At 51.1% G+C, this 12,872-nt stretch overlaps 1 protein-coding gene and 2 long non-coding RNA genes across 4 annotated transcripts; 2 read left to right on the plus strand and 1 right to left on the minus strand.

Moving 5' to 3' along the window:
* The first annotated feature begins 473 nt into the window (after positions 1-473).
* Positions 474-1,943, plus strand: LOC139683879 (uncharacterized). Its single transcript, XM_071579392.1, has one exon. It carries the CDS (start codon positions 528-530, stop codon positions 1,497-1,499), a length of 972 nt encoding a protein of 323 aa, XP_071435493.1. The 5' UTR covers positions 474-527; the 3' UTR covers positions 1,500-1,943.
* A 102-nt stretch (positions 1,944-2,045) lies between these two features.
* Positions 2,046-9,230, minus strand: LOC139683881 (uncharacterized). 2 transcript variants are annotated; one of them, XR_011699823.1, is made up of 3 exons: positions 8,016-9,230; positions 6,404-6,530; positions 2,046-5,664 (listed from the first exon to the last, which is right to left on the minus strand). It is a non-coding gene; the product is annotated as an uncharacterized lncRNA (long non-coding RNA). The 2 variants fall into 2 exon arrangements; XR_011699824.1 differs by lacking the exon at positions 8,016-9,230 and adding an exon at positions 6,622-6,720.
* Positions 6,605-11,824, plus strand: LOC139683880 (uncharacterized). The gene is made up of 2 exons (XR_011699822.1): positions 6,605-6,707; positions 8,047-11,824. It is a non-coding gene; the product is annotated as an uncharacterized lncRNA (long non-coding RNA).
* Positions 11,825-12,872: the final 1,048 nt, after the last annotated feature.

The following is a 12,872-nucleotide window of genomic DNA, read 5'->3' on the forward strand; positions in this document are numbered from 1 at the left end:
TGCACTACTATGGGGAGAGGTACCAACCCCTGTACCCACTGGGCATCACTGAGAACTTCTGTGCCCTCCTGGGTGTGGGTCTGCCCCATGAGGTGCCCACAGGGAATCTCTGATGCCAAAATGACCAACATCTCCATGACCTGTTGGTCTTTCTCCTCCCCCTGCAGCTCTGAGTGCCTCCCATGACCATGCACTGCTATGGGGAGAGGTACCAGCCCCTGTACCCACTGGGCATCACTGAGGGCCTCCGTGCCCTCCTGGGTGTGGGTCTGCCACATGAGGTGCCCACAGGGAATCTCTGATGCCAAAATAACCAACATCTCCATGACCTGTTGGTCCTTCTCCTCCCCCTGCAGCTCTGAGTGCCTCCTGTGACCATGCACTGCTATGGGGAGAGGTACCAACCCCTGTACCCACTGGGCATTTGCCCCATGAGGTGCCCCCAGGGAATCTCTGATCCCAAAATAACCAATGTCTCCACCAACTCTTGTCCTTTCTCCTCTCCTCTGCAGCTCTGAGTGCCTCCTATGACCATGCACTACTATGGGGAGAGGTACCAACACCTGTACCCACTGGGCATCGCCGAGACCACCCACCAGTGCCCACCCCAGGGCGATGGGTGCAGCAACACGTGCCACCCACTGAGCATCATCAAGAGCCCCGTGCCCCGCTGGCAGAGCTATGCCCACCCCCTGGCTTACCTGTGCCCACAGCCAGGTGCCAGCCAGCCCTCCCTGCTGTCGTGCCAGCCCTACGTGCAGAAGTGTGTGGTGCTGTACCCCGAGCCCTGTGAGACCACCCGTCTGCTGCCCTGCAGGAAGCCCAGCCTCAGGTTCAACCCCGTGCCAACCTGCCAGCCCTGTGAGACCACCACCCCCGAGAAGAAACGGGTGGCCAAGAGCTTGCCACCATGTGCCCCCAGGTGCCCAGAGCCGGGCAAGCTGCGCTTCCCTCCCTGTGGCATCAGGTACTCGGCCTCGTGCAAGGACCAGGGCAGGTGCCACAAGGTGTCCAAGTGCTCATCACGCTGGTACGGCCCCGACCCGCGGGCACAGGGCATGACCAGTGGGTACTCCCTGCCCCTCAGGGGGGTCACTGAGTGCCCCCCACAGCCCTGTGCCACCCAGTCCTACCTCCAGGAGCGCGTGGGGGGGTTCCCCCAGCACAAGTGCACCAAGGGTTACCCCACCCAGGAGTGTGGCACCACCACCCACTCCTCGGAGCGGCGTCTCACCAAGTGCCCACCGGAGCCACGGGCACCCGAGTGCCCACCCAGCAAGGGAGCCAAGGAGTGCTGCCCACAGAAAGTGGCAACCAAAGGCTCGTTGCCACAGGAGGGAGCCAAGACCAAGAGCTCCTCCACTCAGCAGCTGAGCAAGTCGAGGTGTCTCCAGCCAAGGGCCACCCACCGCCCTGGGCACCATCACCACCCCTTGGCAGGGCTGAAGCGCTCGAGCCACACCAAGAGGAGCCGCTGCACTTCCAAGTGGATCTGGTGAAGCACAGGCGGCTGTGGAAGCACCTGTGGATCCAACTGTGGATCCAGCAAGATCCAGAGCTGAGGGTTGAGGTGGTTTCCATCCCTCCCCCCCGTTCCCGTTGCCAACCCCCAAAGAAGCCTCGAGTTGTTCAACTCCTTCTCTTTTTTTTTTTTTTTTTTGGAGCACAGTTCGGTTCTTGCTGCCCCAGAGAAGGTGCTGGTGGGAAGTTCAACCTCTCTGAGTGGGTGTTCAGGCTTTGAGCCTCAACCCAACCCAACTCTGGGGCAGCTTTTGCACCCTGAGAGGTTTTTGCTGTCACTGGATCGATTGGATTTGCTGGTTGTGCCATCACATTAAACTCAAGTTGGAGCTCCAGTCCTGCCCCTCTGCCTGATTCATTTCCCATCCTTTTAAAAACTCTTCCTAACCCCCATTTCTTGGGAAATAAAACTCTTCCCTGCTGTTGTGCCCCACTTTTGTGTAACATGAGGGCAGGGCTCCCACTTTTAGGAGTGGATTCCCTACCACAGATTTCCCACCTGTGGGAACAGATCCTGGGGTGGAAAAGAGACACATGGAAAGACTCAGAGACACAGGAAAAGCAGCAGTGCTGGGTGTTAATTAAGAGGTTTGGATAAAGTAATGATCTCATTAGCAGCCCCTCAGATAGGAGTGTTACATCTCTCCAGGCTTAGCCCACTCACATCCCACCTCCTTGGCTTCCTCTGCAGTGCCCCAAAAAACCCCAAAGGGATTTTTGTTTTCTAATAAAGTAAAAGATTTGCCTCTAAAACCAGAGGTTGGTGGTGTCAGAAACCCTCCAGGATTAGGAAGTTTCACTTCTCATAGAGAGAGAGAATTTGTTTGAACTTTGGTGAGGGGGTTCAAACTAAAAGAGAGGAAATTTAGGTTAGAAATATAAAAGAACTTCTTCCCTGTGAGGGTGGGCAGGGACAGGGACACCTCCCACTGTCCCAGGTTGCTCCAAGCCCTGTCCAACCTGGCCATGGGCACTTCCAGGGATGGAACAGCCACAGTTCCTCTGCTCAACCTGTGCCAGGGCCTGCCCACCCTCCCAGGGAACAATTCCTTCCCAATACCCCACTTAACCCAGCACATGGAATGTGGAATGGTTTGGGTTGGAAGAAACATTAAAGATCTTTCCATTCCATCTCTTGCCATGGGCAGGGACACCTCCCACTGTCCCAGAGTGTTCCAACCTGGGCTTGGGCACTTCCAGGGATGGGGCAGCCAGAGATTCTCTGCCCAACCTGTGCCAGGGCCTGCCCACCCTCACAGGCAGGAATTCCTTCCCAATATCCAATCTCTCAGTGGGAAACTATTCCCACTTTTCCTGTCACTCCAGGACTTTGGGTATTGTCGCTCCCCATGTTTCCTGGAGCCCCTTCAGGTCCTGCAAAGCCACAGTTGGGTCCCCCCAAAGCTTCTCCTCTCCAGGCTGGACAATCCCTTCTGTGTTTTCATCAGCTTTAAGTCATGGAATCCTGGAATGGTTTGGATTGGAAAGGACCTTAAAGATCATCCCATTCCACCCCCTGACATGAGCAGGGACACCTCCCACTATCTCAGGTTGCTCCAACCTGTCCTTGGACACTTCCAGGGATGGGGCAGCCACAGCTTCTCTGCCCAACCTGTGCCAGGGCCTGCCCACCCTCAGAGGGAACAATTCCTTCCCTATATCCAAATATTCCATCTAAACCTCTTCTCTGTCCATGTGAAGCCACTGTCCTTGTCCTGTCCCTCCAGGCCCTTGGGAATTGCCTCTCCCCAGGTTTCCTGGAGCCCCTTCAGGTCCTGCAAGGCCACAGTTGGGGTCCCCTAAAGCTTCTCCTCTCCAGGCTGGACAATCTCAGCTCTCCCAGCCCTTCCCCACAGCAGAGCTGCTCCATCCACTACTTTGGAAGAGAACATGGACCAGCAGAAATGGCTTTATCTCTAAAATCCTGAGCTTCATTTTCCATGATTTTGCTCCTGATAAACGGGAGTTTGTGCTGATGGGACAACACAAACCCAGACACCTCCAATCAGCCGCAAACCGGCGTCAGAATCCCCCGCTCTCTGCCTGAGGGCGGTTTTTATACCCTCCTGTTCCCTGTTTCCAACCTCACCCCGCGGTTTCCAGGTGGGATCCGCACCTGGAAAGGTCCCACCTTGTCCCGTGGAGGTGCTGCCGCCTCGTGGCCATAGAGGCGAACTGCAGGTCGGGCTGATCCCATTCCCGATATCCCACCTAAAGCAGGATGGGGAATCCTGGGATGGTTTGGGTTGGAAAGGAGCTTAAAGCCCATCTCATTCCACCCCCTGCCATGGGTAGGGACACCTTCTGGTACCCCAGGTGGCTCCAACCTGGCCTTGGACACTTCCAGGGATGGGACAACCACAGCTTCTTTGGGCAACCTGTGACAGGGAAGGATTTATCCCCAATATCCCATCTAGACCAGCACATGGAATCCTGGAATGCTTTGAATTGGGAGGGACTTTAAAGCCCATCTCATTTCACTCCTTGCCATGAGCAGGGACACCTTCTGGTATCTCAGGTGGCTCCAAGCCCCATCCAAGGCCCATCCAAGCTGTCTTTGGCATGAAGTTGTTGGAGAGTGTCCAAAGGTGGCAAAGAGGATGGGGAAGGACCTGGAGGGGAACTGTGAGGAGCACTGAGGGCACTTGGTGTGTTCAGCTGGAGGACACTGAGGGGAGACTTCATTTCCTTGGGAGGGGCAGTGGAGGGGCAGGCAGTGATTTCTGCTCTGTGGGACCAGGGACAGGACCCAGGGAATGGCTGGAGTTGTGCCAGGGCAGGTTTCTCCTGGAGACAGCAAGAGATTCTTCCACCAGAGGGTGGTGGGCACTGAACAGGCTCCCCAGGGTTTGGGCACAGCCCCAAGGCTGCCAGAGCTCCAGGAGGGTTGGGATGATCCTCTGGGACACAGGATGTGACTCTTGGGGATGGTCCTGTGGAGGGCTGAGGGTTGATCTCCATGGTCCCTTCCAGCTCAGCAGATTCTGGGATTTTGTGGTGGCCTGAGGTTGTGTCAGAGCAGGTTTGGGTTGGATCTCAGGGAAAGGTTGGACATCAGGGCAAAGTTCTTCCCCCAGGATTAGGTTGGATCAGAAGGTTCTTCCCCCAGAGGGTGGTGGGCACTGACCAGGCTCCCCAGGGCAATGGGCACAGCCCCAAGGCTGCCAGAGCTTCAGGAGGGTTTGGATGATCCTCTGTGGGACAGGGTGGGATTGTCAGGGATGGTCCTGTGCAAAGCCAGGAGTTGGACTTGATGATCCTGGTGGGTCCTTTCCAACTCAGCAGATTCTGAGGTTCTCTAATGGTCTGGAGTTGTGTGAGGGCAGGCTCAGGTTGGATCTCATGAAAAGGCTCCTCCCCCAGAGGGTGGTGGGCACTGATCAGGGTTAGGTTGGATCAGAAGGTTCTTCCCCCAGAGGGTGGTGGGCACTGACCAGGGTTAGGTTGGATCAGAAGGTCCTTCCCCCAGAGGGTGGTGGGCACTGACCAGGGTTAGGTTGGATCAGAAGGTTCTTCCCCCAGAGGGTGGTGGGCACTGACCAGGCTCCCCAGGGCAGGTTTTGGTGGATCTCAGGACAAGGTTCTTCCCACAGAGGGTGGTGGGCACTGACCAGGGTTAGGTTGGATCAGAAGGTTCTTCCCCCAGAGGGTGGTGGGCACTGACCAGGGTTAGGTTGGATCAGAAGGTTCTTCCCCCAGAGGGTGGTGGGCACTGAGCAGGGTTAGGTTGGATCAGAAGGTCCTTCCCCCAGAGGGTGGTGGGCACTGACCAGGGTTGGGTTGGATCAGAAGGTTCTTCCCCCAAAGGGTGGTGGGCACTGACCAGGCTCCCCAGGGCAGTGGGCACAGCCCCGAGGCTGCCAGAGCTCCAGGAGGGTTTGGATGATCCTCTGGGACACAGGATGTGACTCTTGAGGATGGTCCTTTGCAGGTCTGGATGATCCTTGTGGATCTCTCCCGGCTCAGCATCTTCTGGGATTCTGTGAAATGAGTTCCCAGTTCAGGGTATTTGGATGCTCTGTGGGTTAAGTTGTATAAAACCAGCAATTCCCATTTTCCAAGAGGCTCTGGTTGTTTTTATGGAAGAAGGACACCATGAGGAATTGCTTTAGAACCTCCAAGAGATCCACCAGCCACACAGAACTGCCAAAGAACAGGAGAATAAAATTGTCATCATAATCCCCATCATTAATTTGTAGTAACTCTGCTGTGAACTGGGAATTCAGGGCTGGACTTCTTGGATAACTCTGTGAGAACCTGACACTGGTTTTTGTGACGTGATGAGGGGGGGGAAATAATCCCAATAATGAGGTTCCCACACAACAAGGAACATCAAAACATGCCCAAAATATTCATGAGCAGTTTATGCAGGCAAAGTGTCTTCTGGTTGGAATATAAATGGGATAGAAATAATTATCCAAGACAAACAGCTCAGGGCTAAGAGCAACTTTGGAATAGGCCATTTTTGGTGGCTGTTTTCATCAACAGGGGGTTGTTTTCCAGCCCAGACCACTCGAGGGGTTTTGCATATTCATTAAACACCACCTTTCTTTTTGCCTTCAAAGTAATCACCTCAAAATGGTCTCAAAGATTTCCAGCCCAAATAATTCCTGTGATTCTGGAACTCTCAGATCTGAGGATCCACCTCAAGCCTGGGAAGCTCCACAAGATTCAACCTCTGCTGCACATCAAGAGCCACAGGATGAAAACTTCCCCCTCCAAGTCTCCCTCAATGAACTTTTAGCCTTTAATGTCTCTTGTTTCAGCTCAAGATGGAGCTCTGAGCAACCTGCTCTGGTTAAAGGTGCCCCTGCCCAGGAAATGGGGTTGGAATTGGATCATCTTTAATGTCCCTTCCAACCCAAACCACTCCGGGACTCACCGTGTGGTTCCAACTTCGGGCAGAAAGTGGTGAAATCTCATCCACAGTTTTAGTTTGACTGCAAAAATCCAACACAGAGGAGGGAACAGGATCCACCACAGAAAATTGATTAATGCAGGTAAACAACCTGAAAATAATTACAGTCATTAAGAGCATTACACATGTGGGAAGAAGTGGTTGGAGAGCAATTAAGAGCTCGTGGGCAAAGCTTTGCTCACCCTCCTGGAAGTTGAGGGCAGTCTATAAAACTCCAAGGCTTGAGGATTCCTCTGCTCCTTCCTCTGGATTCCTTCCTGGGCACTTGGTAAGTCCTTCTCACCTCTATTTAATTTAATTATTATTTTGGGTAAACACTTGGCCAAGAGCTGAGCTTTGACCTCAAGTCTGTGGTTTCCAAATCTCCTGGTGAGGGTTATTATTTAATTGTGTGTTTGGAGCTTGTAAAGCCCTAAAATAAATCAGTGGGGATTGGAATTCTTATTAAACCACCCCCCCCAAAAAAAAAAAAGTGGGATTTTCTTATTAACAAATAACTCTGAATAGAGGCACAAAATCCAGCAGAAAAAGTATTTTAATTGGGGAGATTTGAGAGGATTTTCTCACAGGGTGGTTTGGGTTGGAAGGGACTTTGAAAGGCCATTTAGTCCAACCAGATCAGGTTGTTCAGTAACACTGTCAGGGATGGGGCAGTCACAGCTCCTCAGGGCAACCTGAACACCATTCCCAGTGCCCCTGGATGGTTGACCAGGCAGGACTTGGAGTTGGGAGGGGCAAAGGGGACACTGAGCAGGGGCAGAGGTGGAAATGGCCTGTGGGCAAGGGGTGGCACCAATGAAAGGGGATGTTGGTTAAACCCAGAGTGACTTTGGGGAGGGCAGAGGAGGTCAGAGGGTCTCAGGGGGATGGGGATGGGGAAGGGGATGGGGATGGGGATGGGGATGGGGACGTGGACTGGGATGGGATGGGATGGGATGGAATGAGATGGGATGGGAATGGGATGGGGTGGGATGGGGTGGGGAAGGGGACGGGGACGGGGATGGGGACGGGGATGGGGAAGGGGACGGGGATGGGGAAGGGGACGGGGATGGGGAAGGGGACGGGGATGGGGAAGGGGACGGGGATGGGGAAGGGGACGGGGATGGGGAAGGGGACGGGGATGGGGAAGGGGACGGGGATGGGGATGGGCACGGGGATGGGGAAGGGGACGGGGATGGGGACGGGGACGGGGATGGGGACGGGGACGGGGACGGGGACGGGGATGGCGTGGGGCTGGGGCTGGGGCTGGGGCTGGGGCTGGAGGTGGGGATGGGATGGGATGGGGATGGGGATGGGATGGGATGGGGCTGGGGCTGGGGCTGGGGATGGAGGTGGGGATGGGATGGGGCTGGGGCTGGGGCTGGACATGGGCGTGGGCATGGGCATGGGGCTGAGGCTGGGGCTGGGGATTGGGCTGGGGCTGGGGATGGGATGGGGATGGGATGGGATGGGCATGGGCGTGGGCATGGGCGTGGGCATGGGCATGGGGCTGGGGATTGGGCTGGGGCTGGGGATGGAGATGGGATGGGGATGGGCATGGGCATGGGCATGGGGTGGGTGGGGCAAGAGGACAAACCTGAACTGTGAGCTTCATCTCCCACCCTCAGGCTCGTGGTGGCTCCTCTCCTGTGGCACCTTCACCACCTGCAGCCAGAACATTTGAGGACAGAGTTCACCCCTTCTCCACCCCAGGGGTTGTGGCACCTCCTCTGCCCTTCCAGGAGGAGCCTCCTTGAGGAGTGAGGAGCCCAAGGAGGTGCCAGGCAGGCTGTGTGTGCCCAACCCTTGCGGTGCCCATTCTTGCCAGGGTTCCCCCACCATGTCCTTCCTAGGGGAGTGTGGCACAGCACGGGGTTGTCACCCCTGCCACGTTCAGTGCCCACCTCCTGCTGCCACCAGCTGCAACGAGCCCTGCGTGGTGTCCTGTGCCACCTCCAGGGTCATCATTTACCCACCCCCCGTCGTGGTGACCTTCCCGGGGCCCATCATCAGCACGTGCCCACAGCAGGCAGTGCTGGGCAGCTCTGCAGTCCTGGAGGGGGCACAACCACCCCCACCCCCTGGGGCATCTCTGAGAGCAGAAATCCTTCAACCAGAGCCACGGGCAGGGAGGTTTCTGCCAGGGAGTGCCAACCCTCGGCGTGCCCCGCGGTGCTCCTACGTGTTCACCTCGCGCTGGATCCACCCCTGCAGCAGGGGCAGTGCCAGGGGGTGCCAACCAGCTGGAAATGGGGGCGCAGGGCATGTGCCAGGCAAGGAGGAGCCAGAAACTGGAAAAATAGATGGAGGGAATGAGGACAAAGAGGCCCTGGAAGCACCAGAGGGTGATGCCACCCCCAAGGCCTTGGTGGGTGATGCCACCCCCACCCCCTGCTGTGCCCCCCAAGCAGATTTGCCTCCGTCTCCTTGAGTTTATTCTTTGATTTGAGCTCATAAGTGGCTTTTTTTTCACCCCTCAGACACTTTATTAATGATGTTTCAAGTAATTAAATGCCTTTTATCCTCGTTTGAGACAACCTGAGCCTTGAAAGTTGATTCTTGGGATCACAAATTATCAAGAATGCTCAAATTACATCAAGGATGCTTTAATTAAATGCCCTTTTTATCCTAATTTGGGATAAACTGACCCTTGAAAGCTGATTCTTGGGATCACATAAATAAAATTAAATGCCTTTTATCTTAATTTGAGTCAATTTGGCCCTTGAAAGTTGATTTTTGAGATCACACAAAAGCAATTAAATGCCTTTTATTCTAATTTGGGATAACCTGACCCAGAGTAATTAAATGCATTTTCTCCTAATTTGAGACAATTTGACCCTTGAAAGTTGATTTTTGGGATCACACAAATATAATTAAATGCCTTTTATCCTAATTTGGGGTAAAGTGACTTTTGAAAGCTGATTTTTGGGATCACACAAATATAATTAAGTGCCTTTTCTCCTAATTTGAGTCAATTTGACCCTTTGAAAGTTGATTTTTGGGATCACACATTATCAAGGATATTTAATTTAAATGCCTTTTATTCTAATTGGGGTAAAGTGACTTTTGAAAGCTGATTCTTGGGATCACATAAATAAAATTAAATGCCTTTTATCCTAATTTGGTACAACCTGAGCCTTGAAAGTTGATTTTTGGGATCACACATTAATAAGGATGTTTAATTTAAATGCCTTTTATTCTAATTTGGGATAAACTGACCCTTGAAAGTTGATTCTTGGGATCACACAAACATAATTAAAAGCCTTTTATCTTAATTTGAGTCAATTTGGCCCTTGCAAGGTGATTTTTGGGATCACAAATTATCAAGGATGTTTAAATTAAATGCCTTTTATTCTAATTTGGGATAACCTGACCCAGAGTAATTAAATGCATTTTCTCCTAATTTGAGACAATTTGACCCTTGAAAGTTGATTTTTGGGATCACAAATTATCAAGGATGTTTAAATTAAATACCCTTTATCTTAATTTGGGATAACATGACCTTGAAAGTTGATTTTTGGGATCACAAATTAATAAGGATGTTTAATTTAAATGCCTTTTATTCTAATTTGGGATAAACTGACCTTGGAAAGCTGATTCTTGGGATCAGACAAAAGTAATTAAATGCCTTTTATCCTAATTTGGGACAACCTGAGCCTTGAAAGCTGATTCTTGGGATCACAAATATATAATTAAATTAAGTAAATGCCCTTTATCCTCATTTGGGATAACCTGACCCAGAGTAATTAAATGCCTTTTATCCTAATTTGAGTCAATTTGGCCCTTGAAAGTTGATTTTTGGGATCACAAATTATCAAGGATGTTTAAATTAAATGCCTTTTATTCTAATTGGGGTAAAGGGACTTTTGAAAGCTGATTCTTGGGATCACATAAATAAAATTAAATGCCTTTTATCTTAATTTGAGTCAATTTGACCTTTGAAAGTTGATTCTTGGGATCACACAAATATAATTAAATGTCTTTTATTCTAATTTGGGATTAAGTGACTTTTGAAAGCTGATTCTTGGGATCATTCAAATATAATTAAAAGCCTTTTATCCTAATTTGAGTCAACCTGAGCCTTGAAAGTTGATTTTTGGGATCACAAATTATCAAGGATGTTTAAATTAAATGCCTTGTACTCTAATTTGAGACAATTTGACCCCTGAAAGTTGATTTTCGGGATCACACAAAAGTAATTAAATGCCTTTAATCCTAATTTGGTACAACCTGAGCTTGAAAGGTGATTCTTGGATCACACATGATCAAGGATGTTTAAATTAAATGTCCTTTATCCTAATTTGGGGTAAACTGACCTTGAAAGTTGATTTTTGGGATCACAAATTATCAAGGATGTTTAAATTAAATGCCTTTTATTCTAATTTGAGACAATTTGACCCTTGAAAGTTGATTCTTGGTATCACACAAAAGTAATTAAATGCCTTTTATCCTAATTTGAGTCAATTTGACCCTTGAAAGTTGATTTTTGGGATCACAAATTATCAAGGATGTTTAGAGTAATTAAATGCCTTTTATCCTAATTTGGGGTAAAGTGACTTTTGAAACTTGATTTTTGGGATCACACAAAAGTAATTAAATGCCTTTAATCCTAATTTGGGACAACCTGAGCTTGAAAGCTGATTCTTGGGATCACACATTAATAAGGATGTTTAATTTAAATGCCTTTTATTCTAATTTGGGATAAACTGACCTTGGAAAGCTGATTTTTGGGATCACACAAACATAATTAAATGCCTTTTATCTTAATTTGAGTCAATTTGACCCTTGAAAGTTGATTTTTGGGATCACAAATTATCAAGGATGTTTAAATTAAATGTCCTTTATCCTAATTTGGGATAACCTGACCTTGGAAAGCTGAATTTTTGGGATCAATTTGTTCTTTTTTTTTAAATTTGATTTCCAAAAAAGACCCCAAAAAAACCACCAAAACCCCCAAGGCAGCTTCTAATTCCTGAACCCCACAAATGTGGCCACCTGAGATGGGACAAAACCCTTTCACTGTCAGACCCAACTGAGAATTAATCACCAGGAAATTCACTTTTCCTTCTGGAATTGGTTTCTGGCTGAAGAGTTTCCCAGCAGGAAGAGAAGCTGATCCTCAACTTGGGTTTAATTGGAGCCAGAAGGGAAAATGTGTTGGATGGAGAAGTCAACAAGGTTGTCCAAAAAAAAAACCTTGTGGCCAACCTTGGAATTGTCCAAGGCCACGTTGGAGCAACTGGATGGAAGGGAAGATTTCCCTGCCCGTGTCCCAGTTGATCTTTAAGGTCCTTTGCAACCCAAATTCCATCATTTGATGCTCAAAGTCACCAAATCTTCCCCTGGAACTGTTATTTGTTTTAGGAGTTTTATTCTTTCCCTCCCCAGTAAAATTTCTCTGCATTATCCTGGTGGTTTCCTTGTTTTCTTTCTCTTCTGCCCTTTGATTTGCAGAGGGAATTTCGGTGGGAAATATCAAATATCAAGCCCAGCTCAGTCACCAAGTGAGGAGATAAACCCTCTGTCCCTGCCCAGCTCTTGGCACTAAAGGTTTTCATTTTCACTTTCATCCCTCAAGGTCTCAGGGACACACCTGGGACAGGGACAGGGACAGGGACACACCTGGGATGGGGACAGGGACACACCTGGGACAGGGACAGGGACAGGGACATGGACACACCTGGGATGGGGACAGGGACAGGGACACACCTGGGACAGGGACAGGGACACACCTGGGACAGGGACAGAGACACACCTGGGACACACCTGGGACAGGGACAGGGACAGGGACACACCTGGGACAGGGACAGGGACACACCTGGGACAGGGACAGGGACATGGACACACCTGGGATGGGGACAGGGACAGGGACACACCTGGGACAGGGACAGGGACATGGACACACCTGGGATGGGGACAGGGACAGGGACACACCTGGGACAGGGACATGGACACACCTGGGACAGGGACAGGGACATGGACACACCTGGGACAGGGACAGGGACACACCTGGGACACACCTGGGACAGGGACACACCTGGGACATGGACAGTGACAGGGACACACCTGGGACAGGGACAGGGACACACCTGGGACAGGGACATGGACACACCTGGGACAGGGACAGTGACAGGGACACACCTGGGACAGGGACAGGGACAGGGACACACCTGGGACAGGGACATGGACACACCTGGGACAGGGACAGGGACAGGGACATGGACACACCTGGGACAGGGACAGGGACTGGGACACACCTGGGACAGGGACACACCTGGGACATGGACAGTGACAGGGACACACCTGGGACAGGGACACACCTGGGACAGGGACATGGACACACCTGGGATGGGGACAGGGACAGGGACACACCTGGGACAGGGACAGGGACAGGGACATGAACACACCTGGGACAGGGACAGGGACACACCTGGGACAGGGACAGGGACACACC

Source organism: Pithys albifrons, chromosome 30 (assembly GCF_047495875.1).
Source record: "Pithys albifrons albifrons isolate INPA30051 chromosome 30, PitAlb_v1, whole genome shotgun sequence".
In the NCBI taxonomy this organism is placed as follows: domain Eukaryota; kingdom Metazoa; phylum Chordata; class Aves; order Passeriformes; family Thamnophilidae; genus Pithys; species Pithys albifrons.